General features: G+C 46.2%; 4 protein-coding genes across 4 annotated transcripts; 2 read left to right on the top strand and 2 right to left on the bottom strand.

Annotated features, from left to right (window-relative positions):
- Positions 1-526: 526 nt before the first annotated feature.
- On the bottom strand, positions 527-4,051 carry GGS22DRAFT_171012 (uncharacterized protein). The gene is made up of 4 exons (XM_047962535.1): positions 3,296-4,051; positions 2,213-3,232; positions 1,355-2,154; positions 527-1,289 (listed from the first exon to the last, which is right to left on the bottom strand). Exons 1-4 carry the CDS (start codon positions 3,407-3,409, stop codon positions 1,214-1,216), a joined length of 2,010 nt encoding a protein of 669 aa, XP_047815729.1. The 5' UTR covers positions 3,410-4,051; the 3' UTR covers positions 527-1,213.
- A 4,754-nt stretch (positions 4,052-8,805) lies between these two features.
- Positions 8,806-10,763, top strand: GGS22DRAFT_51848 (PLP-dependent transferase). Its single transcript, XM_047967313.1, has 3 exons — positions 8,806-9,208; positions 9,352-9,520; positions 9,580-10,763. Exons 1-3 carry the CDS (start codon positions 8,936-8,938, stop codon positions 10,647-10,649), a joined length of 1,512 nt encoding a protein of 503 aa, XP_047815728.1. The 5' UTR covers positions 8,806-8,935; the 3' UTR covers positions 10,650-10,763.
- A 1,214-nt stretch (positions 10,764-11,977) lies between these two features.
- Positions 11,978-13,889, bottom strand: GGS22DRAFT_51854 (tubulin nucleotide-binding domain-like protein). Its single transcript, XM_047967314.1, has 3 exons — positions 13,100-13,889; positions 12,401-13,044; positions 11,978-12,331 (listed from the first exon to the last, which is right to left on the bottom strand). The coding sequence occupies exons 1-3, from the start codon at positions 13,811-13,813 to the stop codon at positions 12,058-12,060; spliced, it is 1,632 nt and encodes a 543-aa protein (XP_047815727.1). The 5' UTR covers positions 13,814-13,889; the 3' UTR covers positions 11,978-12,057.
- A 261-nt stretch (positions 13,890-14,150) lies between these two features.
- GGS22DRAFT_191616 (uncharacterized protein) lies at positions 14,151-14,828 on the top strand (the record flags this gene model as incomplete). Its single annotated transcript, XM_047965149.1, has 2 exons — positions 14,151-14,307; positions 14,371-14,828. 2 exons carry the CDS (start codon positions 14,151-14,153, stop codon positions 14,826-14,828), a joined length of 615 nt encoding a protein of 204 aa, XP_047815726.1.
- Positions 14,829-25,089: the final 10,261 nt, after the last annotated feature.

The following is a 25,089-nucleotide window of genomic DNA, read 5'->3' as shown; positions in this document are numbered from 1 at the left end:
TTGGAGGCGTCTCTAGAAAGCGGAGGCAAGATCTGCCCTTTCCCACCCTCACTTCCTCCTAAAAAGGCCGGGTTTCGGTTGCATAGTTCTCTGGATGGGGCTTTTTTTGCATTGTGTATATGTTTATTTTTTCCCTCAATCTTTTCCCCTCTCCGCGACTTTTTTTCGTCGGTCGGCTGGTACATACATAGGTATTATGTGTGATACGGCGGCGATGAAAAAAAAAGTATTCGATCTCATGACGGAAGTAGGGAAGGGGTTGGGGATTGTTGTATATACTAAGTAGGTAGGGAGGGATACATGGCACCAGGAGGCGGTTCAGCTCAAGTTACGAAAAAGAAAACAGGTAGACTCGGGGATCTTAGCGATCCCCTTCCCCCCTCTAGGCACACACGAAAAAGGCATGGACGCGTTTGCGGTCTGCGTGTGTTAATAGACATACATCTTCACTCTTGACTATGAAGTTCCTAAAAACCACGTGTATGCAGTACAAGAATTATCTAGAGTTGATAATCGATATTCATTCGCGTAGATTCATTCATTACCTTATCGAAGAACCATTCCCGAAATGACTGGTTCTTCAAAGACTAGCATTGAAGAAGAAAAAAAGGGGACACGAGAATGATCATGAATCATGGCATAACGTATAAGAAGAAGAAAGAACAAGAACAAGAAAGAAGCAAACATAAACCCGCACGCAGCACCACCTGTGTTCCGAGTGGGAGACACTTCCACTCCGCCTTGCCCTCCCGCCAGATGTGTGTTCTGTTATCCTGCTCCCTCCCCATCCCTTTTCCCTTCCACTCGGCAGTGATGCGAAGATTCTTTTCCATCCCCTCCCCATCCTTTTCCGAGAAACGCCGGGTTGAAATTTTTTTGGGTGCCGTATGCCGTGAAAGTTACATGCTCTCTTCCTCGTCCCCTTAATTCACTGCTGTCCGTGATCGAACCAGACAGCCAGATGTTGGATATCAGAGGTTCCTAGAAAGAAAGCACATCCGGGGTGATAAGAAAACAGGAAGAAAAAAAAACCTTACTCCGTTGTTGATGGTGATAGCCGTACAAATCAGTGTTGCATCCGCCATACCCACCACAAAATGCAATAACCAAAATGCGCAGAAAACAATAATACAGGATATAATTTGGTTTTTCCTTTTAGAGAACTAGGATTTGTTAAGGACTGTTTAAGTCTAACTACCAAGGGGTATCGCAGTTATGTTCGACTCCCATTGGTTCGGGATAGCATCCAGTTGGCAGGGGTATGGTAGGAACCGATGCTCTGGAAACCCCTGCACATGCCGTTAGTTTATTTATCGGGGCTAATCATGGAACTTAAAAAGGGGTGCAAACGTACTTAGTAAGATCAAAACCACCTTCTTCTTCCTCCTCATCTGCCACGGCAACCTTCTCCTGTGTCTCTGCTCGAGTAGGTCTGGTCGATCTAGTCGGGCTACCTATAGGCGATCTATCGCGGGCAGCAGGAGGGCTGCTGCTGTTTGGTAGGGCCGCAGGTTTCGAGGGACTCAAATCGTACTGCAACGATTTCAGAGGCGTACTAGTGATGTCGGCGTACTTCCAAAAAGGGGCTGGAGAAGACGTCGGCATGTGCTGACTTGGTCTCTGAGCGGTACTAGGGGGTGCAAGTCGTGGATGAACCCGATGAGGCGCCGGAGTAACAAAAGAGGCGCTTTCGTCCGGGAGATATGAAGACGACAAAGTCGGCGGTGACTGAGGGAGGGTGTCCGCAGAGCCCAGAGGCTTGCGTCGCGGAAGCGGGCTACCATCTTGGAAGCTCGCCGGACCTGTTGGTAGATACTTACGGTCTGGTGTTACCGTCACCTGAGATAGAGTCATAGCCGACTTCGGGGGCGGCGAGGCGATTGGCGAAGCCTTACGCTTTCGTGCCGATGTGGGCTCCCTGGTTGAAACGTCTCGAGGTCCATGTGTGATATAACTGAGCTGGCTAGGTTGACTTGGGGACGAGGGGGCGGAAGAACCGCGATGTCCACCTCTTCCACCTTTATAGGCGACCCTGATCATATCTTCGCGCTGCTCAGGAACAATTTCCCATTTCATCCCCTTTCCAGGCTCGTCCGTCGATCGCGGTGCTTTCATAAACGATTTGTTTAATGATAGGTTATGTCTAATGGAGTTCTACAATTTAGTTAGCGCAGCAATTCTCGGATGTCAAAAACTCGTATAGAAAGCTCACCTGCCAACCAGAAGGCGGTTGATGTCGATAATAAGCATAGTTAGTCGTAATGTACTGATAGATACCGGCCAGGTTCAACTTCTCCTCAGCAGTACTCATGATAGCCTGGGTTATCATCTGAGCATAACTGAAATGAGGTTTAATATGCTTATTTTCGTCTTTGCTTAGGTCCACGTCGCTCTGGCTCATTATCACAGTTCCGGAAGACCCTTGCGCAGGCGTTTTCTGCTGTGCAGCGGTGGGGCGGGTCTTGGCCGAAGGGGGAGTTCCTGGTCGCCTATAATCAGGAGGTGCGGGTGCTATTGGTTGTTGATAGAGCTGGCTCCGAGAGGAAGAAGGTCTTGCCGTAGACTGAGACGACGGGTGGTCCGCTGAAGGCGCTGTTGGTAAAGCTGTCCTGCCAGCTTCACGAGCAGGACTCGATTGCTGTTGTTTAATCCCGGCCTGTTCAAGGTACATGGGATGGATACGAAGAGGGGCAAGGCTTCCTGGCAAGACGAACATCATCTCGATGCCGCCAATCTCGATGACTTCACCACTAGACAGAGCATGCGGGTCATCCGTTTTCTTGAGAGTGGCATTGTCAACCTTAAGCCCATTCCGTCCTTTTGGCAAGAGGTACCATTTGCCGGGATCCGAGTCATAGTATATAATGGCTGTCTGGCGCGAAAATGTTTTAGAGGGGCCGAGGTCGATGTGGACAAAGTCCTTATCCTCATCATCTTGCCCGGAAGGGCGTGTATGGGACGGCTCCGATGTTCTACCAATGTTAATAGACAAGGACCTAATATAATAGGTCCAGTCTTGAGCAGAGATTTTAGCGTATGCCTCTATATCCTCGGTCTTAGATTCATGTATAGCATTGGCGTGGTCTCGGCTGGCTTGGGTATGGATGCTTCGTAGATGTTGCGTTACCAGCGTGATCAGTCGGTCATCATCGCTGGAACCCTCGGGGTTCGAATTGTCGACAGTGAGGCTTGAGCCCTCATCTTCAATAGGTTCCGATTGAGGTTCCTCGACCTTGACGTCCGGCACATGTTCAGCAAAGATATGCAGACGACTAGGGGAAGCGGGGGTATCTACCTTCCGTCTGCGCTTGGCTGGACGCGACGGCGAGGACTGTTCTAGCGGGGCTGGGCTCGGACTAACGTCGCGAGGGCGGCGCGTTCTCTGACTTCGCTTTGATGAGGCAGGCATGTTATGTTAGATGCCCATTACTAAAAGATAATCGGATAATAGTCGCGTATTCGGACCAAGCGGGGATGCGGGAGGGGTGATAGCTCCTTAACGTTAGTTGAAGATAAAGTTGGCGATGTCCCGCACTGTCCAGAGGCAAGGAAAGTCGCGAAATAACGTAGTTGAATCGGGATGTTAAGACTTTTTAAGTATCAGTGATAGCTTGAGACTGAAGTAAATCTAAGCGATCGCGATAATGGTGATGGTAGTATTGACGCGGGGGCAGGAAGCTAGGATATGAGGCGCGCCAGATTGTAAGAGGCGGGAAGGTTCCAAGGATTGTCCGTAGATGGAGGTTAAAAAAAAGAAAAACCAATTAGATGAGGGAGTTATTAAAGACTAAAGACAATTAAATCCACAATGGAATAATTAGAAAAGTATGTCGTCTTGTATTATCGAGATGACTATTGTAAATGCGCTCGAGTGTGTCAATCAAATACAGTGTCGTTGGTGGTTGTGCGGTGGGATGCGATATGATGCGATTCGATTTGATGGCGATAGGTTTTCAAATATTGACTTGGTTTGACTTGGTGATGTGGTTTGTTTAAAAATTGTCGATCGGTCGCGCCTTCTGCCTTGTTACGCAACTTAAACCGGTATCCCTGTCCACCTGCTTTCCCACCCGAGGCGCGTCACCTTTTTAAACCATTTAAACCCATCAAGCCTTCTAAGGCTCCGGAATTATTTTAAAGTTGCCCCAAGCTCCTCGCTCCTCCCCTCCTCACACACAATCTTTTTTTTTAGCCTCATCTTATCTTCACACAGAAATATGTAATCCAAAAAGGTACATACATATCTCCAATGGGGCAATGCATAACTATTTTTATTATTATTCATCGCATTTAGCTTATAGCCTGCGCATTATTTACTATTATCGGTCCTTACCCAGCGTTTAACTTTTAATAGTAAAATGTTTACCACTGTCGCTTATGATCGTTCATTTGTCCATAACACATTCAAAGCACAAGGCCATGAGGCCCGCAATTCCACTTCCTCCAAGAAACTTCCAAATTCGCTAGATTCAAGTCGTCCACCTCTTCTTATTGGTTCAGGTTGAATTCGGTATCTGCGCATCATTGCGGAGACTGTCCTGCCACTTAACCCAGCCTACTGTTTCTATTCCATTTTCATGATGCACTTCTGCAAACAATAGCAGAGTGCATCTTAGCGCAAACTTCTAAAATCATCCATCGCACACCGTTATTGTCCCATTGTTCCATTTCCCCATTATGGGTACATCCCTGTATATCTGCAAAACACCATTGCTTACATCTATTATATTCGTCATACATACCTAGAATATATCTTTAATCAGTTTACTAATAACTTTCAGTGCTTGGGCCTGTAATCCATTAACTTCTCAGTTCAACTAGCGAGATGTTCTCTCTGATTAATGCTATAAGCCAACTGAAGCCTGCGTACGTAATGCTTCCAACCATCACCGTCATCTAAAGAGACTGCCGAGAATGAGCCACGAATTTTCCCACCAACCAGTTCGAGATTAAATTTCCCACCTCTCAGCCGATGGGAAAATATACAATAAGTATCGGCTTTGAAAGGCGCAAGTCCATAATGAACAATTCAGCTTGTTTCTTGTTGATATACCTACTCTACTCTATATTAAAGCATTCTATCTAGCCTTATCCACATAGGAAAGACCAGGTACGTTGTCATAAATACGCCCGTGTATTATCTTTGCACGAGAGGCAGGGGGGATATGGTTAGCCAGAGCTTTCAACACGAAGCCTACCCATCTCCGATAGGGTTTCGAGCTTTGCTGACAAATGATTCGATCTTGCGCATGACAAATTCGAACCTTGAAATGGTTACCTAATCCCAACTCCCTGCTTAAAGTACGATCTTGAGTTAACTTGGTATACACATAGACAAGAACTGTCTCTACGCACGTTGTATCCATCCGTTTCATGCAGTGTGACCAAAGAAGATCGAAGATCGTCTTTTCCCGCTTGCTACTTGTTTATGGTGACAAATAAATCATTAATCAGCATCCATTAATAAGTACCTAGATCTCATCGACGACCACTGCTTCATAGATGATACCTCACATGGGTGGCGTGCCAATAGGTCGTCATATCACTCACCGGTTCTGAAGTAGTTGTAAAGGATATCCCATGTATCACGCAGGGCTTGGAAGATCTTTATCTCCCACGCGAGACAATTAGTCTTCTCTTTTTTTTAAAAAAAAAAGAAAAAAGAAAAAAGAAAAGAAGAAGAAGAAAAAAGAAGAGGAGTTTGTCGATGGAAAATGAGCCATTCCGCGCAACTTGATACCAGCAATAATTCAGTAAGTTCCCTCGCTTTCCTATATAAGTTCTCAAATAGTCGAGTTCTACCACGTCCGCTATCTCTCCATTGGGAGCTTGTATGTGCTGCATTTCCTGCCGCTGCAAGACCGAGACATCCGATGCAGCCGAGTCTCGGTGGTCCGAGGAGAATGATTCGATATGTTCGATACCCCCCACTAGCTATGGAAATCAATAGCAACTGCTGCCGGTATTATCTTGGCAGGTAGTGTTCACCATGAGTCCTAGCCCATTGACACCGACTCCTCAAGCTATAAAGATGTGGCAAAGGTATCATTCCAACAGAAGGGAATTATCAATCTGGACGATCGGTTTGAACTACCGCGGAAGCACCAGTAAAGCAAACGGGTCTCCTCCCGATAAGTCATGCCCTCTACTCGCAGAACTGCACTATAAATGCAACAGTCTGGGTATGTCTAAGACATATAAGTAGTGGAACGTGGGACGGGCTCCCGCTTGTGAAAGGCACAGCTTTTAAAAACGGCTTCACGTCGAATATAAAAAATATGCCAAAATACTATTAGAATCGATATCCAATCCTTAAGGATGACTTAGTCTCACTCTAATTCTAGGCGTGCGTACCTATCTTATATTAGGCTACAGCTGTATTCTCGGAGCCTACTATGGTGTAGAGAGTGCCAACTTCGGTATAGCTCAGCCCATACGACGAGGCGTTTGCCATAATCGGAACGACTCAAGCCACCGGAAAGCATCACAGTATCACCGGGGGGGTCCCATTTGTGGGTGTCATCTTGCGCCGCGAGACGGAAGATGTAACGCGAGTATGCAGAGGACCTAAAAGTATAGTATCAGCCTTGTTCTTAAAAGGAGGGTAGCCATGTATTAATTGACATCGATTGTTGTAACGCCAGAGGGTGGTAGTACATGTCGTGGTAACATAAATAGTAACCCATAATTATACACACTTGAATAGCATCGATTGATCTCGAAAGAGCAAAGGATTCGTATACTCCAATTACCTAAGTAAGGTTCATTCAGGGAGGAAAGTACACCCATCTTAATTCCTCAATTCGGGGTATTGTCGTTGGGGAGTTCTTTCTCTACTTACTACCTAGTAGGTATGTCCGGTACCTTACCTCCTGACGTAATTGTACGAGATCCGCACTTACGGGTTGCAGCATAATAGACTCGATCTTTAAATACGTCATGTAGAGGGAATGAATAAATCACCCAGCCCCGTCATTCATTGTCCATTGACCTCTTATATGTCCATCGATCTACGAATAAACCACTTCACACCACCTTTAACACCAAGCGTCTAGTAGTTTTCGTTCTTTACCTACGGTCTTACCAACCTACTCAGTACCGACATGTACTTTTCATAATGCCTGATTGGTGAGCTAGTCGCGTCAGGTTGCCAAGCGTCGCAGCGCGTTAAAAGCCACCTCTCAGGAAGGGTATATTATCAGGAGACTCCCGAGGTTGGCGATGAACAAAATGGTAGATCCAATCAAGAGCGAGTAAAGAAGTCTTGGTGTCCTCTACGCGACCACCACACACACGTGTGTTACATGTCACAACGCCAGATCTCAGATGCCATTAGATACGCTTTACACAGCCACATATCCTCAAGCTACGCGACCTAGGAGACGACCACGGCATACCTACTATACCCGGGTCGTTTGTTAGTAGCATCCACACGGTCTATGAACCTAGGTTCGTCCGAAGTTTAAACTCTCCTCGCAATACGACATCGTTCATACCAGGAATTGATAATCGGGAATTAACATGTCGGTGACATGTCCCCGGCATCAGCACTAACTGAAGTTGCATGCGGCACGACAACTGCATTGCCGAATAATACCTTTACTCGAAATCCTCCGGCCGCACTTCTGTTGTCGGCCCGCACTACACGATTCGGGAGTCTCAAGTCGACTTTGATAACTAAAAAATCTCGGCCCGGTATTTGAACTTCCACTTGGTGGCCCGGATAGCGGGAGGCTAACCTATCTTTAGCGTCTTATACTAACCGGGTATTGGCTCATTATAGTTATATGGATACACATAAACTGATCGGCCAGCTTACCCAAGCTAGCTAAAGAACGCTCCTTAAGCAAAGGTCATTGATGGGAATCATCACATGGTGATTTGCCTAACTAAAGGTTCAAAGGGTCAAAAAGTTACGTTTCTTAGAAACGCTCTGTCATGAGAATTCATGTACGCCCTGCCGACGACGTTACACGTGCCCTCCTAATTTACCACCAAGACCGACCTCCTATAGGTATGAAAGAGGGCGAACCCTTCAGCCTGCATATGCCGCGATTTCGGCATGCCTGCAACCACACTGTCCATGTGCGTTACTAGTGCTGAAGAAAACCCAGCCCTTCGGACAGCACCCCGAGAAGCCATGCTTCTGAGACTAGTCCACAGGAGAGCGGGTTATTTACGAGCGGTAGCCAAGCAGACTAAGAAGTTATTTTTCAACATCAACTAATCAGATCATGATTGGCTGAACGGGTATACATACTTATATGGCGGTGAGATTTACGTTTCAGTCGTCACGACCGTTTTAGTTAGTGTTTGTAACGATGAATAGTTCACACTCTATCACTAGTCTTGGATGTTCTTGCGATTTTGACTGGTCGTATCTGCTGGAAATCCTCGACTCCCCTCAATCTACAAAAATTTACTAATCCATGCCTTTAGATCTCGGTCAATAGGTACACTCTATATTCGATGGAATATTCATTATTTAAGGAATTCTTATCTTTCATGTGGGCACGAAGGACACGATCTGCCGATTACTTGCTCTTTGATATATCCCCTCTATGCTCTATGATAGAGATTTAGTGACCCCGGTGGTTGCCGTATCCTTAATTACGCCCACTGATTTCTATGCGTCGTTCCATTATCCCGCTTAGTGTACTGGGCAGATCCGGTTATACTTCATCGACTGCATGATGGTCTCATATTATGATTGGATATTCTTGGGCTAGTAGCGGCACAGTCTAGTGCCATCTGGATGCTGTCCTAGCTTCCGAGAACGAGTTCGGCCCCCAACCGATCCCATAGATGTACATATAGGACCCAAGCGAAGCCGGGGTCGTCTCCTAGACAAAGGAAGACAATAAAGGCAATCGACTTTTCCAACTTCAAGCTAACCATCCAGTCTCAACACCAACATTAGAATACCATAATCACAATGTCAGTAGAATCGTCTAAAGGAAACCAAGATGCCTACCTGGAAAAGGAACTGAATTCAACATGGTCCACCGCAGAAGTCGACGCCATGAAACCGACCCTTGAACACGACCTCGACCGTGATTCCACATCAAGTACTTTGGTAGCATCATCCACGTTAGAAGAGGACAAGGCAAACTCCGGCCGAATTCTCGTTGTCGGAGGCGAGGGAAACTACCTATCCCTGGCGGACGGACGAAAGATACTAGACGGTTGTGGAGGGGCAGCTGTGGCAGTAAGTAAAATGATTTCCTGCTTCTTTACTAAGAAATAATTGTTTCTTTGAGCATCACACATTATTCCCTTAAAAATCAATGTATATATCCATTCTTAAGATGTATATCGAAGTAGGCAATTTGCTAATATTGAGCCTCACAGTGTCTTGGACACGGCGTCAAGGAAGTCTCTGACGCAATATTCGCTCAATCTTCCACAGTATCTTATGTCCCCTGGGGATTCCTCGACAGCCAGAGTCGGCGGGATTTAAATACATGGCTCTCGCAAAGTTCTGGTGGCCACTTCACCAAAGCGTGGATCACATCTTCCGGTATGTTGCATTCTTAGCCCTTTGTTGTATAGAAATCTTTGAGCTCATCTTACCCCAAGGGTCCGAGGCTATGGAGGGTTCAATCAAACTAGCCCGTGAATACTTCGTTTGGACAGGAGAAACCCAGCGTGTTAATTATATCGCGAGGGATGAATCATACCACGGCATCACCTTGGGTGTGTTGTCTGTAGGAGGTCACTTCAACAGAAGAGCCCCCTTTCAACCACTCCTAACGCCCAATGTCTACCACATACCGGCTTGTAACCCTTACCGCCAAAGGCTTCCGGGGGAGGCTGACGAGGAATTTGTTTCTCGGAAGGTCGAGGAGTTAGAGAAAGCTTTCATCCAAGCTGGACCGGATTCAGTAGTAGCTTTCATTGCGGAGCCAGTTGTTGGAGCAGCCGCCGGTTGCATGCCATCTGTCCCTGGCTATTTCAAGGCTATGAAGGCTGTATGCGATAAGTACGGAGCCCTACTCATATTAGACGAGGTTATGTGTGGTATGGGCAGGACAGGAACCCTCCACGCCTGGGAGCAGGAAGGTGTTATACCAGATATCCAAGCAGTCGGAAAAGGCCTTGGTGGTGGGTTCCAGCCTGCCTCTGCTATACTCGCCAGCCAGAAGATCGTACAAGTAATGGAAGCGAAGAACGTAGCCTTCACGCATGGGCACACGTATATGGACCATCCCGTGGTATGCGCGACGGCCCTGAAGGTACAGCAGATCATCAAACGCGACAACCTCCTAGAAAACGTCAAAGTCCAAGGCCGATACCTGGAAACGTTGCTCCGGACCAAGCTGCAGGACCACCCGCACGTCGGCGATATCCGAGGTCGTGGCTTGTTCTGGGGCGTCGAGCTCGTCGAAGACAAGGCAACTAAAAAGCCATTCGATCCGAAGCTCCAGCTTTCGCTGCGTGTCCAGCAGACGGCTTTAAGCGCCCCGCATAACTTGGCGATATACCATGGCCAGGGCTGCGCTGGTCAAGGCAGAGGTGACCATATCATGATTATGCCGGCGTACAATGTCACTTCGGATGTTATTGAGATGATCGTTGACAGATTCGTTGCCGTGCTCGATGACGTATTTGGGAAATTGGAGGATGGGAAAGGTGTTGCAACAGCTTAAGAATTAGGCAAATCATGGTTACAGTACTGTTGGCTCTACTCAATTTTCGGTCTCTACTTGTATAACTGATAATTATACAATTAACTCAAAAATACAAATGCCAAATACCAAATAGGGAGCTTTAATTCTCATCTGTGCCTATGACAGTAGTTATTCCCCGCTCATCTCTGCCCCTTTTTAGACACTATTATCCTCATCAACCTTAAAATCTTAGCTACAAATATGTGATGCGAGTGGATATCATAACACCGAGCACTCTCCAGATTCCTCTTACATCACAAAAAGCCACCATAGAAGCAGTGTATCCTACAACCCCCTCCCGTGCTCTCCTCTTCAGTTCGCATTTAAGCGCACCGGCAACCATCGGCATCAACCTCCCGCCCCGAATTCCGACGGCGATTTCCGAGTCTTCTTCATAGTCAACGACGTGCTCATCATCATCGGCAGGCTCTCAACGCCGCAGGCTCACAGGCGCGCGAACTGTATCCTCGCCTGTGGCTTACACGTTACACGTTACACCGCATCCGCTAGCATCGTCACTGTGTGGACCCAACACGCAGCCGTGTCATGTCTGGTGACTGAAGATTTCAACGATGTCCAATCATCCGGATAGAGTAAAATATCCCGGTTTGACAATGGCGTGGTGTTGCCTAGGGACTAGTAATAGTAGTAGAACCTAGTGGAAGTATGTAGGTAGGAGGATGGACATTAGCGAGGTCGGAAAGGATTGGTGACGATCGGGCCGTGTCTCCCATCCGCCAGTCGAGTCTCGGTCCGGATTTAGCGCGGCATATGAGGGCAATTCGCAGGGCGCGCTAGACAGGGATGCCGATGGCATTTTTTAAATTGCTGAAGAATGTGACGTTATGTCATGTACCTCGTAAGGATGGTGAATTAGGACAACCTATTCCGGAAGCTAAGGCTCTGAGAACCCGAAACCGGTGTAGGACGACGGTCATGTTGCTGCCCCGATCTTGAGCCGTATTGGATGATAACCGATATTTTTCGGTAGAGTATAGGGAATAGACCTAGCTATACCGAGAATCTATTAAGACCGGAGCTCTGTAAATGGGATGGATTGTCACTCGGGATGGGGTAATGCGCTATTCTGTACTATTGTGGTTCGACGTCGACGACGATCTGGTGACACAGAATCCCAAGAATCCTCTAGAATTCGATTCTGCACGAAGTAGGAAGAAAGTCGAGAAACTGCTGCTAAGCGAGCACCACTGTAGAATGATTCCATAGTCTCCCCTCGAAAATACGACTCGAAAGCAGAATATCTTTGCTCTAGAGAATTCAGCCGTATCGTCGGAGAATCATAGCTTAGTCGAGATGCCTTTGTATTTGTGCACATCTGGGGCGTAGATTGTGTAATACTCTTGGCATTAATTCAGAAGCCAGCTTTTCATTCGTCATCATCGTCATCGTCGCTATCGCTAGACCAGCCTTCTTTATAACTATCGGCAATCTCAGCAAGTTCGTTGCCTATCGTCTCGCGGTCTTCTAGACCAATAGAGCGAACGACGGTATTACGTATAGCCTTAACTTTATCCGTGACCGTCGAGTCTGTGGATAAGGCAGTTTTGACGGATACGTTCTCTCTTACGGGGTGACCATAACTATCCCGGAATATCTTAGGATAGCTGTCGAGTATAGGGAAAGCGACCCGTGATCGATAACTATATTTTGAGTCAATCCCGAGTCAAATGGCGATAAAAGGATATGTAATCTCATTGGATAGCACTTACTTGTGGAATTTTGGCCGGCGTCGCATCCCGTATTCCCTCAGCTCTCGGTTGCCATCATCATTGGCTCGCTCCAGGTTCTGCAATCCTCTATCACCTATAACCTGGCTGAAAATGTGACGTTTTCTGCGTCTCCTGCCACTGGTGTCGAGGTTAAGGTCTTGAGGGGATGATAAGTCGATGTCCAAAGTCGCAGCCCCTTTTTGAGAACCAGACTCAGACTCGTCGTCAAGGTTTATCCCGTTCTCAAACAGCCTGCCTATATTTTCACCTCTTCCATTCAACCCATTTGTCTCATCACTAGTCCCATTTGTGCCATTTGTGCCATTCTGATGAGGCTTGGGCGCCTCGAAAATGCTCATTTCCAAGTTTGCAATAGTTTGCTTCCCAAATACATTAAGGAGATCCGTCATGTTGCCGAGGTTACTCGAATAAATTCGGTCAGATGTCCTTAGCCGGGTGTAAAGAGTGACACTCTCCAAAGCCGCAGCGAATAGCGCAGATACATGCCAGGATGATGAATAATCCAACTGTATAGTTGACGGCAAGGGTCGTTCTGGTAAGGCAAGAGGAATGACTAATGAAGCTTGCGAATTGAGTTCTGACAGAGTCCGAGCCTTGTTGACGAGTTTCAATAGTCTCTTCTCCTATTTCATTATAAGCAACGAACACCAGAAATAATGATATTATAGGAATATATACCCGCGGTAATCCCCTGGATGGCGCCTGCGACCCAAAAACCCAAGTAGGGGTTTTGCCATACTCATCTCTCAATCTCTCCATATATTTCGCTACAAATCCTCCCCAGGCATCATCAATGCCGGTCATAATCTGGAGACCTTGCATTTGGTCTGCCTCTTCAACGAAAGGACGTAAATCCCGGTCTAAGAGGTCATGTTCCTTATCCAAGGAGGCAAATAACTCTTCTCCCATGTGCCACTTCTCGAAAGGCATGACAGTTGAGTTGAGCTCATATTCGCTTAGTTGGATGATGGACTTTGGGTGATAAAATACACGGTTGAAGTCAGACCAGTATCTGACTGTGTTTGTAGTGAGTTCAGCAGGTGCCTGTCCAGCATCGAGACTCTCTTGATATGCGCTTGCCTCTATAGGCTGTTGTCGCTGTATTACGGTTTGGCCAGACCATAAGCTACTAGAAGACGGATCGCCATCTATTTCATACAAAGAATTAATTTTTCTTAGTGTACCAAATCCCCCTTTCAAGTCGTAAATGACGGTCCGGGGCATAAAGGTCTCGGTGCCATCAGACCCAATACCGGGCTTGAAATGAACATCGTGATCGATGGGCGATTCCTCTTCCGCGCCATACGTAAAGTAAGACTCCTGGGCATTCCAAAAATGGCTCGCTAGGTAATTGCTTTGCTGGCCGAGCTGTAAGGTAATTATTTCCCGCATTATTGCGAATTATCACCTCGGTAGAGTATAACCTAGGCAATGTTGTAAAGCGGAAGTTATAATCATCAAAATCACGCTATGCGACATCGATGTATTAAAAAGCATGGTATGACGAAATGGCAACTGTCGCCAAGTGCCAAGAAATATTATCTCATCGAGATCCACATTCAGGGCCATTGTTATCGATAAAGCTTCTTCACGCCAATGACCTCGGGACAGCTTTAAACTTTGAACTATCCAGTTCATGTTTACCATTGAACAAACTTCCCTATTGTATATTCCCAAGACTTATTGTAAATATCCCGATAGTATATTCCTCATTAATACCATATTCACAATGGCCTCTCCAACACAAGAACCAGCCAAAACACCTCCCGCCAAAGAGGTCATACTCGCACCTCAAGTGGGCGCCAAAGCACCCGTGCATCCCAACCTAGCCCTTCCGACCGACAAACCCACCGTCATCGTCTTCCTACGCCATTGCGGCTGTCCATGTAAACCACGCCCCTCTCCCCAAATACCAGACATAAAAACCCCCTCGTAGCTAACCCCCACAGTCGCAGAAAAGACATTCAAGAACCTAACCTCGCTCTCGACGCAGTACCCCGAGGTGCACTTCGTAGCGATCTCGCACTCGTCGCCCGAGGCTACCGAGCGGTGGGTCGTGCACGTGGGGGGCAACTGGGAGGTCAACGTCGTCGTCGACTACGAGCGCGAGCTGTACGGACAATGGGGGCTCGGCGTCTCCAATACCTGGCACGTCTTCAGCCCCGTCACGCTATACAACACCATCCGCCTCGCGCGCGACGAGCACATCTGGAACCGCCCCAGCGAGAGCGGCAGCAGGTGGCAGACTAGCGGCGGTTTCGCGATCGATCAGGATGGCGTCGTGAAGTGGGCGAAGGTCGCCGCGTCTGCTGACGATGTGCCGGACCTCGAGGCGGCGCTGAAGTGTCTGAGTGTTAGGGTTAAGCCGAAGCCGCCGCCTGAGCCGAGGACGGATGGGTTCTTGTGAAGTTATTCATTAGGGTATTGTGGAAGGCGTACTAGGGTCGGTCATTTCAGCGACTTTTTGGCGTATAGGGATAGCTTTGAATTTGATATTTCTGCCGGTCTGCATTGGTTATACCCCGCCAATCGTGTTGTGAGACGACATATTCGACTGGTGGTAGTCGAAGGACTATTCTGTTCGGCTCGAATCATGGAGGAAGCAATGAAAAAGTCTTAGGACTTGGTCAATGGCTAATCCCTCACCGTTGTGTCCTATCAAACAGTTCTTACGACCCAGCCCTCCCAGCCAACGCTAAGGAGCTTATCGCATTTAGACTTCTAGACAAACACCTCAGAACTTAAGCAAGCCATTATCCGGGGCAGCGGGGGACCACCAAACCGAAAAGTCGGTCCCGAATATGATCCAACAAAGAGTTGAATTCGTCGAATGGTTAGACTTATGTCAAATGCGCATGAACCTTGAAGAAATAGAAATATACCTAAGGACCCTGCATATTCGAGTACCCCTAAGCTTCTTAGCGGTGCGTATAAGCCTCTCCGTATAGCATCTAACGAATGTTATTTTTAACTCATGGAACAATATTGTCGGACTGAGCCCGAGCCTAATTGATGTCCTATGGCCTGCTTTGTCATACCGTCCCTTCACACAGACTCTGAGCGGCGATGGCCGATATGCTTGGATAGGTTGAAATAAAGTTAAACATCTCAGCTTAGGTTTTCTCGGATTTAAATATGTACGCAATCATGCCGCGTGGTATGAACGGGCAGCTTATCTAAAGTTGAACGGCTGCTTATTAAGTCTTTCCCGTCTTACTTTGCTAACGCTCAGAAGTTGCAGAACATTCTAGCCACTTATTTATATCGCCGCTATAACGGTTACCGTCGTATAGGGGATGAGAAGATGGTTATAAACCTTAAATATGTCTGTAGTCAACAGTCATCGTTCAACAGTGTCGACTACAATATATGACGAACAGAATGTGATACATCCAATTAATACAGTATACCAGAAAGCCACTACAATCATATTATTCTTTCGCTTTTCTTACAGCATTCATCATCGTAGAGATATTCGGTAAAGAACATTATAGGAAGACGTTAGGTTCTAGAACGCTAATACGTCTTATTTCCAACACGTGGTTGTCGCATTGGGATGTTATCAAGTCTGACCGTACCCTTGACAAGCAACTTTTGACTCATCTTCTATCCCGCAACGATCTCGCCGCTAGCCCTTGCTTGTTAGCATTATACTTCACGTCAGAACGGGCCAGAACGGCCCTCGTGGTCAATGCAAGTCCAAGCTGATATAATAAGTCGTCGAGCGTAGGAGTTGCGTCTACCTACCACCTAGATCAACACACCGTTGAGAGGTAAAGAGAAATGCAATTAGCGAAAGCATAACACTAATCTTATGATAAATAGCGATCTCCTATCGTGCCGTTCCAACTAACCTAGAAATGAATCCCGCGGGATAATCACATCACGATAACCTTATATGAACACCATCACATCTAAGGATATCGACCTAATAAACCATATCATCAAACCTCTGCTGGGTATCGTCCTAGTAACATCCGCAGCTCGTGTAACTCAAATCTTCTTAGAAGAAGCTCATATTGCTTTAGTGACAGATCAGATCATCCCCAGGATTCCTGCGGAATCTATGACGTTACGCCTAGCCCGGTTCATATGTCAATAATTACTTGTCATATTACTACGATCACTTATCAGAATCCATACCCATGGACGGTTTGCTCGATAGTTACACAAGACCAATAGCTGCCAGGATTCGATAATAATTCAGCTTTGTTTTAAGATCGAGTAGCTACGTGGTGCCTAGCATGCGAACCAGGTAGTCAAGCCACCCGAGGCTGGTGAACCTATCCCATCCCATTGTTCGCCTGGTATTTTCTGGTGTTTCATATGCCTTACGAAAAGACGAATCCTTCTCCCACATCAGATGAGAGAACATGGAACTCATGGGCTCTCAATGGGATTCGCGATTTCAAGTTCTTCAAAAGTCCCATTTTCCAATTCCAACATCTGAGCTAGAAAACTTGGTCTTCGAAGACCAAGCCTGGGTATTTCTAGATGTTGACTAATGGTCTTTCGGGTGTTCCGCCTTGCCTAGACCCTAAAAAGGTCCCGAAATAGTATCTTAGGCCTACTACGTATGTAGAGTATTCGCATATACGGGGGTCTGGTGACACCCAACTAAGTGGTCTGAGCTTACTACGGTAGGATTCGACATGGCCCGTTCCTGCATTGAGCCATCAAGCAGCAATGCGGCGGGGCAGCTGGTGCTCACGGCCCGAGAAGCACTCATGATCTACGAATAAATCGCGTCGAGTTGGTATATCAACGTACGTATATCGAAGTGCCCTGGTCCCCGTCAAGAATGCTTCTGGATCCTCAGAATTTATGCCGCGGTTGACTGCCAAGTAGAGCGTTCAGGGAAATCGAGCAAAAAAAGGTCAAGGAGCCCCCCGGCCGTTTCAGAAGACGATCTCTTTTCCCCGTCAGTGGGGCCGGTTAGCTTCCGGCTAGTTCTCTCGGTGACTGGCTCTTAGATCGATCTGGGTTCAGAGGGGTGACTAAGATATTTGTTAGTAATATTGATGTGTATTTTGTAGGTAGTACATAAAATTGTGGCTGAAAGCCATCGGTGAACAGAATTAGCTAGTCCTGTCGAATTTCATTTATGACCTAAAAGCCGATGCAGTGACATTTGTGACACTTAGCGAGGAATCGAATAGTATAGCTGGTGACTAGCTCGATGCGCGTGGATCGCAATCCCACAGGGTATGATCTGAATAATCGGTGTCGTGTATGATGGGAATTATCCGTCGGCTAGATGGGATTGTATCGAGGGAGCTCGCACCAACGCCAGCAACGCCTCAAGGTCGCCAGCGCCAGAATTACAGAATTGTCATTCTAAAAGGCTGAAACACAAGGCATTTGACTGCTAGCGTTTCAGAACTTGACCCATGGTAGGGCAGCGCAAAGTCAAAGCTTGAGAGACCCACGAGGGATGGTACGGTAGCTTGGTAGCGTGGTAGTGAGGCGGGGACTCGTAATTCAGAACTTTCTGATTGAGGTTAATATTACAGGGCTTGTGACAATTGTGGAAGGTGTAAATTGTCCGAAAGGATGAAACAGGCCGATCTCTGGGGAGCCAAGAGTCTACCTAGTCCTGCTAGTTGAAGTCATCACGACCTCGAAGGAAAGAAATACCGAGATATGAAACAAACATAAACAGAACGCCAAAATAGTAACAATAGCAGTCGTCGTCGTAGTCGTCATTAAGTTGTTCGTCCAAGGTAAGCTTCATGAGCTTGTGAAACACTCAAACACTCAAACACTCGTACTATAGTATACTCACACACGCACGTAAATAGGATTGGTTTTGTTCACTGGTAGATAACGATGGAGGCTCGAGAGTTCGAGGTAACAACGTCAATGCTGCCAATGACCGTGATCATGAGATTGGTAATCATTGCAACTCCGTAGTGTCCTATGCCACTATGCACCTTGCCGCCAGCATGACAACTGGACTCCGAAGGCGTTGCCGGATAGGCTAGGCCAGCGACAGTAGCGTACGCACGCGCCCAAAGTTCTCGCAACCTGTGGAGACCCGCACAAGCGGGATAATACCGTAGTGGTGGATAGTTGGTGGGACGTAGATTTCAATCCTAACTAACATTGACGGCGATAGTAGGACGGCATGACAAAACTAGGCCACATTCATCGCATTTCGTAATTCGATGTTCTTTCTGGAAGAACTTGTGACAAGCTATGCCGGTTTCATGTACCTGGCTAAAGGAAGCGGGGGGTCACCCGCGGAAAATCGACGTGAGAGCTGATGATGTCCGTGATGTCGGTTTCAGAAGTTTTGGTGGGCGGGTCTAAAAGGGCTGACCGCCTACCGAAAATTGAATATGCAAGGTTCCGGGTGGCTAGGGTGTTGAAGATTGACACCTTCGAAGGTTGTGGTTCGCCCCGATTCTGTCAAGTGTAGGGACCAAGAAGGGACCAAGGGACCTAGGGACCTTGTCGAAGAGCACAGAGGACCTTTTTCTGCTCGGTGCTTTGCCTGCCGCATGTTTATGCGGAATCCAGGCACACCAATGAGATAATCAATCATCCGTCACCTTCTCCGATTTGGCGGAAGATTAAACATGGCGGTCGAGTATAACCCACATTCCACCTTTGAGATGTTTCAATCACATTCGTGACGTCGAGTCCATCATGTTTCAGAATTGCCATTGTGGCCCTCATCATAGTAAGTGCCGTGCGGTTGCTTATTGATCACATCCTCGATATTGAGATCTCAGCGCCGCTGATGCTTGAATTGTCGCGGGCAGCGCGAGGTCATCCGATAACTCGATCCGGGGGCTTAATCGCAGCTGGGTTGAAAATATTTACTGTGCCGGCTTTGTTAAATTAATGACTATCAATAGCCAATTCCTACCTATGAAAGGTTGTTAACGAAATGGTGGCTTACGAATCTTGGTTGAGAAGTGACATTTCGAGGCTACACCATGATATCCACATATCTGATCTTATGTAAGCTAAAAAAGCCACTGGGGCACCGGAAGGGGAGACCAATTCCCCATTAAGCTTTGGTCATTTCCTGCCCAATTTACCTATTTCCTGCGTTCCTGGTAAATGAACGCCTAGGCAGGCACTTAGCGGGTGCGTATTAAGTTTGCGGCGCTTGCCGCTTTCCATAAAGTCCATAGAGCGGTACCTAACTTTGCAACGGCCCGCGGCATAATCCTTTTTGGGCGACTGGGCATTTGACTTGCATATTTTTTGCACTTGCGACCCAATCGATTTATGTCTACTCCATTAATCTGACGTGCTTTCATTGTTTTTTTCTACTTTTTCTTTTTTTTCTCCGAGGCGGGCACTAAGAATAAACTTGGTGAGATGAATTTAAAGAGAGAGCCGCCAGCATGTACTATGCAAGAGCCTTCGTGCGGTCTATTCGCTGGTTCTCCCCCTCTTTTCCCACTACCAAAAATGTCACCCACACTGATCTCCAGCGGATATAGTGCCAAGAATTCGGTCAACACGAGATCTATGGTCCAGAGACAATGTCAGGTTCTATTTCTGTCCCGGCCGCGACCACACGGCAACGGGTAGGTTGGTAAAGAATCTGAAGCAGCCAATTAGAAAGCTGAAGAGCTATGCTCACGCCCCCAACCCTGCGAGCGATACGCAAGTCTTAATTCAGCTCTTCAGCCATGTCATTGGTCCACGCCACCATGTAGGTGGTTAGTGGAAAGACCAGACCGATGTAGGAGCAAGCTTGACGAAGTTTGAAACATAGCATCTAAGGAACGAATCTAGATAGGAAATACCAATCTATGTTTTAGATCGTTATAGACGCCCACATGAACTAGTTCCCGGTATTGATGAAGAATGTGGTATATTTACTTTTTCTTGGTTGGATGTCTTTAAGCATAATACTAACGTTCGTGATACTTACTATTACTAGGTACCTACTAGGACACGGCAGCCATTGGTACTACCAGCCGCCGTAGCTGCGCAATGGTATACAAAGCAACGAAACTGTTTTTTTTCTCAAAAAAAAAAGAAAAGAAAAAAATGACCAGGATTAATCGAACTATGTTTTGCCAGTCGCATAACTAAATTAGTATACTGTACTAGCAGTGCTGTATGAATATTCTTAAGAGGTGATATCTCCGAGGGACGTCATTAGTGAAAAGGATTATCTCGCGTGAGAAATACCCAATGTAGTAAGCTGTCGTTTGTTTCAATGTTTACCGATCGATAAGCTTCATGTGTTTGAGCTCTGTAGCTTGCTTGTTCAGCGTCTTCCTAAAATCCTACCGTTGCGTTGCAGCTTGCTGTGAAATTGCGGAGGGGTTTTGCAGTTTGCGGCGATGTCACTCGGGAGCTTTAACTTGCAGATGCGCTAACTCACCTGCGAGATACGAACACTCAGTGCTGCTTTTTTTGGTCAGCTTAGACTCACGTGCAGATTGCTTGGTTCGCTTCAGTGGCTGCGATCCTCACGTCCTACACTAGCGCCAGCCACGGACAACTTACATATGTATAGACATGTATGAAGACTTGAAATTGTAATATTAAATCTATGCTAGATTCTAGTACGACCGTATATTCCTAGCATCGCAAGGGTGTTGAGTCGACCGAGAAAGGAGTGGATGTGACCTAGTATGTCGTCATGGGGCTGACCTGTAGTTTACGACCAGTTAATCCATTGAAGCTGCTAATAGGCGACTCGGCTTTCATCGGTGTGGTCGTTCTCGAGTTTCGAATTATGCTAACCATGTTAATCAAACCAATCCTGCCTATCGCTCTTCAGTTGTTTACTATACCTTATCATCTGATTTCACAAACACTTGAGCAGAAATATCGAAGTTTAAACGCATTTCCGTTCCATGTTCACGCTAAATTCCTGTTGGAAAGTTGGTAGAGGATTGGATGATGAGCTAGGAGTACACCTTGCCCTTCGTACTTCCATATTAAGGTTTGTCTTGGAAGGGAGACATCAAACTAAAGCTATATGAATGTTATGATTGTTGAAAGAAGATAGAAACTTGTTAATACCTATTTATTACCTACCTATAGCGGTGAGCTATTATAGTCTTCAACTCTTCAAGGGTCCTCAGCTACACAAGAAACGTTGAACCGGGGAATCTTTCCACGGAACATGGCAGCATGGAAGCCGGTAGACGTAACCTGTCAAACAATCGAAAGATTCTACCGACATAGTGGATTTATAAATAGGCTTGTTTAGCACAAACTATGACAACTTGGGCTATAATACCGATATCAATATCAATAATCTGAAAAAGATGGGATAGTCCCCGAAGACGAACTCTTGAGTTGAATGTGACCATAGGAATTTCATGACACTATCTCGTAGGTTATCGATCTAATGCGTATGCGATGCTATCTCCCTAGCATGCATAAATGCGGAGGAATACAATTCCTTGTGGCATTGTTAAAATCCATCCCGTTTCCTATTCTCGCCTACCGTGTGGTCGTTGAGCGATAGGTTGTTGGTTGGTCGACCAGCTAGAAACTTGGAAGACGTTGTTGGATAGGAGTTAACCAATGTAACATGCGAATTCTAATGATGATTGGGTCAGATTGATACAGTTGTACAATTGGACCAAAGTGAAGGTGGGATAATAGGAAGGCCATCTTGACCCAAGGAGAGGTTAGCGCCGATGTCTGGCTCCAGCTACTTTTCTGAAGCACTGCTCCAGGCGTGTTTCAGATTTACAAGGAAGTCAGAGAGAAGTTCACAGGGATTTAAGGATCCGCGTGCCAATGGCACCATTCAGCGTCTTTTGTTCTTGGCACCTATCGACAGGGGAAGCAGGAACAACAGATCATGGATCCATGGATCCATGAATTGCGCAGGTACGATGCCCAATACTAAAATACAAAATACAAAATAATAGAAATGCCCCTATTTTACAATAATTATTTTTCAATGCATATCTTATATTCATCTCATTAATGCAGCTATAGGGGATTATGCGCCAAGAGATGATTAAGCAAGTAGCCCTGGAGGCCATTAAATAATAATTTGAATTGAACAAAGCGTGGCAAATTCATAGCATTTACACCTACGGCGTACACTACTCTCGCTTAAAGCAGCAGTCATTAGCAGCGAACAATTTAATATTTATGTAGGAACGGCCTTAGTGCATCGCTTAACTATTATTAGTTATCGAGGTCAGAGTGTCTTTGAATCTTGCGATTCTTGCAGTTTGTCAGCGATTCCTAATTCTATAATTCAGTTCACAAATTCAAGAATTCAAGAATTGAAAAATTGAATTATCGATTTCGGTACATGGAATCCGATGAATACATGCGCAACCGACGATTGTAATGAGCGGTGATAAATCCTGTTCTCCCCTTTCCCCTGCTGCCCGTGTCTACCTTGTTCTTGTCATCCCGCGATGTACCAGCATACGGAGATTACACGCTGACCCATACATACATAGTACATAAGCCTCGATTTCCAATTGGATTTCCAATACAGTGACCTGTCTAAGACTCTGGATACATATGTAGAAAACTTACAACTAGGGCAGTACAGATTAAAAGATGACAAGCTAATTCAAAGACAAGAACAGTTGGACAGGATTGCGGCTGTCTTATAGCATTCTTTGTTGCACACATATCCTTTGGTGGTATGCGAAGGGCACCCAACCAAAAAAAAAGCCTTCCGTACGGATGTACCCAACTAAATCTGTGATGAAGAAAATCGTAACCTGATATATTGGCCTGCGTACGAATTGTCGAATGTGCCCGGAGTAAATGTACAGCCCAATCAAAGGTGGTAGGATGCTATGTCACTCTGCTATGTTGGAGTAGACTTTGTGATACTCGCTGCCTTAACTTTGGCGAACCCCTATTCATCTATACCGTGTAGGTGGACATCGAAGAAACATATTATTTCAAAGCTACCTTGGTAACGTCGGGAATTGAATATGATTTTATAGCTTTACAGCTTTACAGTTTAATTGCCTTGCCCCATTATCCTATGAGTGACACTTATTAATTCACTAATCTTTGAAATGCGTCTCTTCGATATCCGTGTTTATCCATGTAACGAGGAGACTTAAAGACGACATCCACCATTAGCTCGGTAGATTGACACTATCCTGCTCGGTTCGACACCCCCTAATGATGCAGTTGATAGCGGGAAAATAAACCGATGCTAGGTTCTTCGAGTCAGTGCAAACCTGGCATAACTAGCCATATGTGCATACTTAGATCCATTACGAGAGAACTGAGGAACTCCGAGCACGGGATAGTGGGTAAAAAGAAGGACCGTGTGCTGAGTCCACGTAAATTACCCTTGCAACCTGATTCTAAGGTAGCACTCACCCGTCTATTCAGTTAACCATCCCTGGCCCCCAGTGGATAACAAGAGATATTCCCCGAGAGATGACTTCGAACGAGGCGAGTGAAAGCACACCTACAGCGTACATAGTACGAGATCGCCGGTTTTCATATTCTTGAATAGATGGCCAACGATGGGGAAAACGCTATGTCCACCATATGAATGTTGGTACAGGTATGCAGATGTGATATGACAGGCAAGGTTGATGCATTAAGAAACGTGCTGAGGAGATTTTAGTTTATATACAGCACGCGAAATAGCATATGCCGAAAAGGGGGAATCCTCGCTCTTTACATATTGCTACATAGTATGTAGTAAAAATAAGGCTGGGCTACATATATACTACCGTACACTTGATATTGCTGCTTCCCTCCCACGGCAAGGGAACAGTGATATGTATGACGGATGGCAACTATCGGGTTGGCATTGCATCGCACATAGTATCTATTTCTAGGTAAATATATTAGCCCGCCGAATAACTATTAATGGTAGCGGACCCGAAGTAAGATAACTGCTATCCATAGTGCGGTGAGCCTCTCTAACTGGTTGTTCTAGAATGTAGGCAGCTGAGCAAACTTGACTCCTGGCCTTCTCGGCGTTTCCTTTAGAACATAACATCTCGAGAGAAGATGTTTTCTTATCATATACCGTGATTGTACGACATCGTATTAATTCTGATCTTGTCTGTCTCTTCCATGGAGTACCTAGTAGCCTACGTAGGGTCGGGTTCTTGTTCCTCTTGCCTTTACAGGCCTTTTTACAAGCATCTCCGAGCAGCCACATTTCTACGTTGAGGGTGTGTAGATGGATTGGTCGACTGGCAACAAGGTAGGTATGTACCTATGCAAGACTCAAGTATGCAAGTTCAAAGACGAGGAGGACGGGGGGCCACGCGGGTTACAAAGGTCCCAATTACTTAGATTACATATACAGATAATAGTAGGTAATTAGGTATATACTACATGTTGCTCTTGCGTAGTAGTGTGGTGTGGTGTAGGCAGCGTAGTCAGTGCAGTGAGAGGGAATGGAAAAGAAAAGAAAAAAAAAGGTACAAATGGACGTGCGCCATTGAACACATGCGTATGAGTACATGTGTACAACCGCCGTTTAAGTGGGAAGAGGGAACATTCAAATGTCGTGCCCAATCTCGTTCCTGGATTCCTTGCAGACCTTGCAGAGAGAAATAGTTCCAGTTTAAGGCAAGCGCGTAATAAAGGTGTGGTAATGGGTACGAGTACCTTTCCCATTTCGGTTTAGACCAGGTCAACGGGTGTACCGGGCTAACTGGCTGTGCTGGCTGGTGGCTTAACTGGTTTATTTGCATTAAGCCCGTTTTAAACAAGTCTCT

Source organism: Annulohypoxylon maeteangense (genome assembly GCF_022496945.1).
Source record: "Annulohypoxylon maeteangense strain CBS 123835 unplaced genomic scaffold GGS22scaffold_17, whole genome shotgun sequence".
In the NCBI taxonomy this organism is placed as follows: domain Eukaryota; kingdom Fungi; phylum Ascomycota; class Sordariomycetes; order Xylariales; family Hypoxylaceae; genus Annulohypoxylon; species Annulohypoxylon maeteangense.
Note: the sequence above shows the minus strand (reverse complement) of the source record. Positions and strands in the feature narration are given on the sequence as shown.

Excerpts from the sequence above, each read along its gene's own strand:
- GGS22DRAFT_51854 (XM_047967314.1), bottom strand. The coding sequence starts at position 13,813 with ATGCGGGAAATAATTACCTTACAGCTCGGCCAGCAAAGCAATTACCTA. Across the intron at positions 13,045-13,099 it reads CATCCAGGGGATTACCGCGG|GAGAAGAGACTATTGAAACT; the intron begins GTATATATTCCT and ends ATAATGAAATAG. Across the intron at positions 12,332-12,400 it reads CGCCGGCCAAAATTCCACAA|TTATCGATCACGGGTCGCTT; the intron begins GTAAGTGCTATC and ends CTCAAAATATAG.
- GGS22DRAFT_51848 (XM_047967313.1), top strand. The coding sequence starts at position 8,936 with ATGTCAGTAGAATCGTCTAAAGGAAACCAAGATGCCTACCTGGAAAAG. Across the intron at positions 9,209-9,351 it reads GTGGAGGGGCAGCTGTGGCA|TGTCTTGGACACGGCGTCAA; the intron begins GTAAGTAAAATG and ends TGAGCCTCACAG. Across the intron at positions 9,521-9,579 it reads AGCGTGGATCACATCTTCCG|GGTCCGAGGCTATGGAGGGT; the intron begins GTATGTTGCATT and ends TCTTACCCCAAG.
- GGS22DRAFT_171012 (XM_047962535.1), bottom strand. The coding sequence starts at position 3,409 with ATGCCTGCCTCATCAAAGCGAAGTCAGAGAACGCGCCGCCCTCGCGAC. Across the intron at positions 2,155-2,212 it reads AACCGCCTTCTGGTTGGCAG|AACTCCATTAGACATAACCT; the intron begins GTGAGCTTTCTA and ends ACTAAATTGTAG. Across the intron at positions 1,290-1,354 it reads GGTGGTTTTGATCTTACTAA|GGGTTTCCAGAGCATCGGTT; the intron begins GTACGTTTGCAC and ends CGGCATGTGCAG.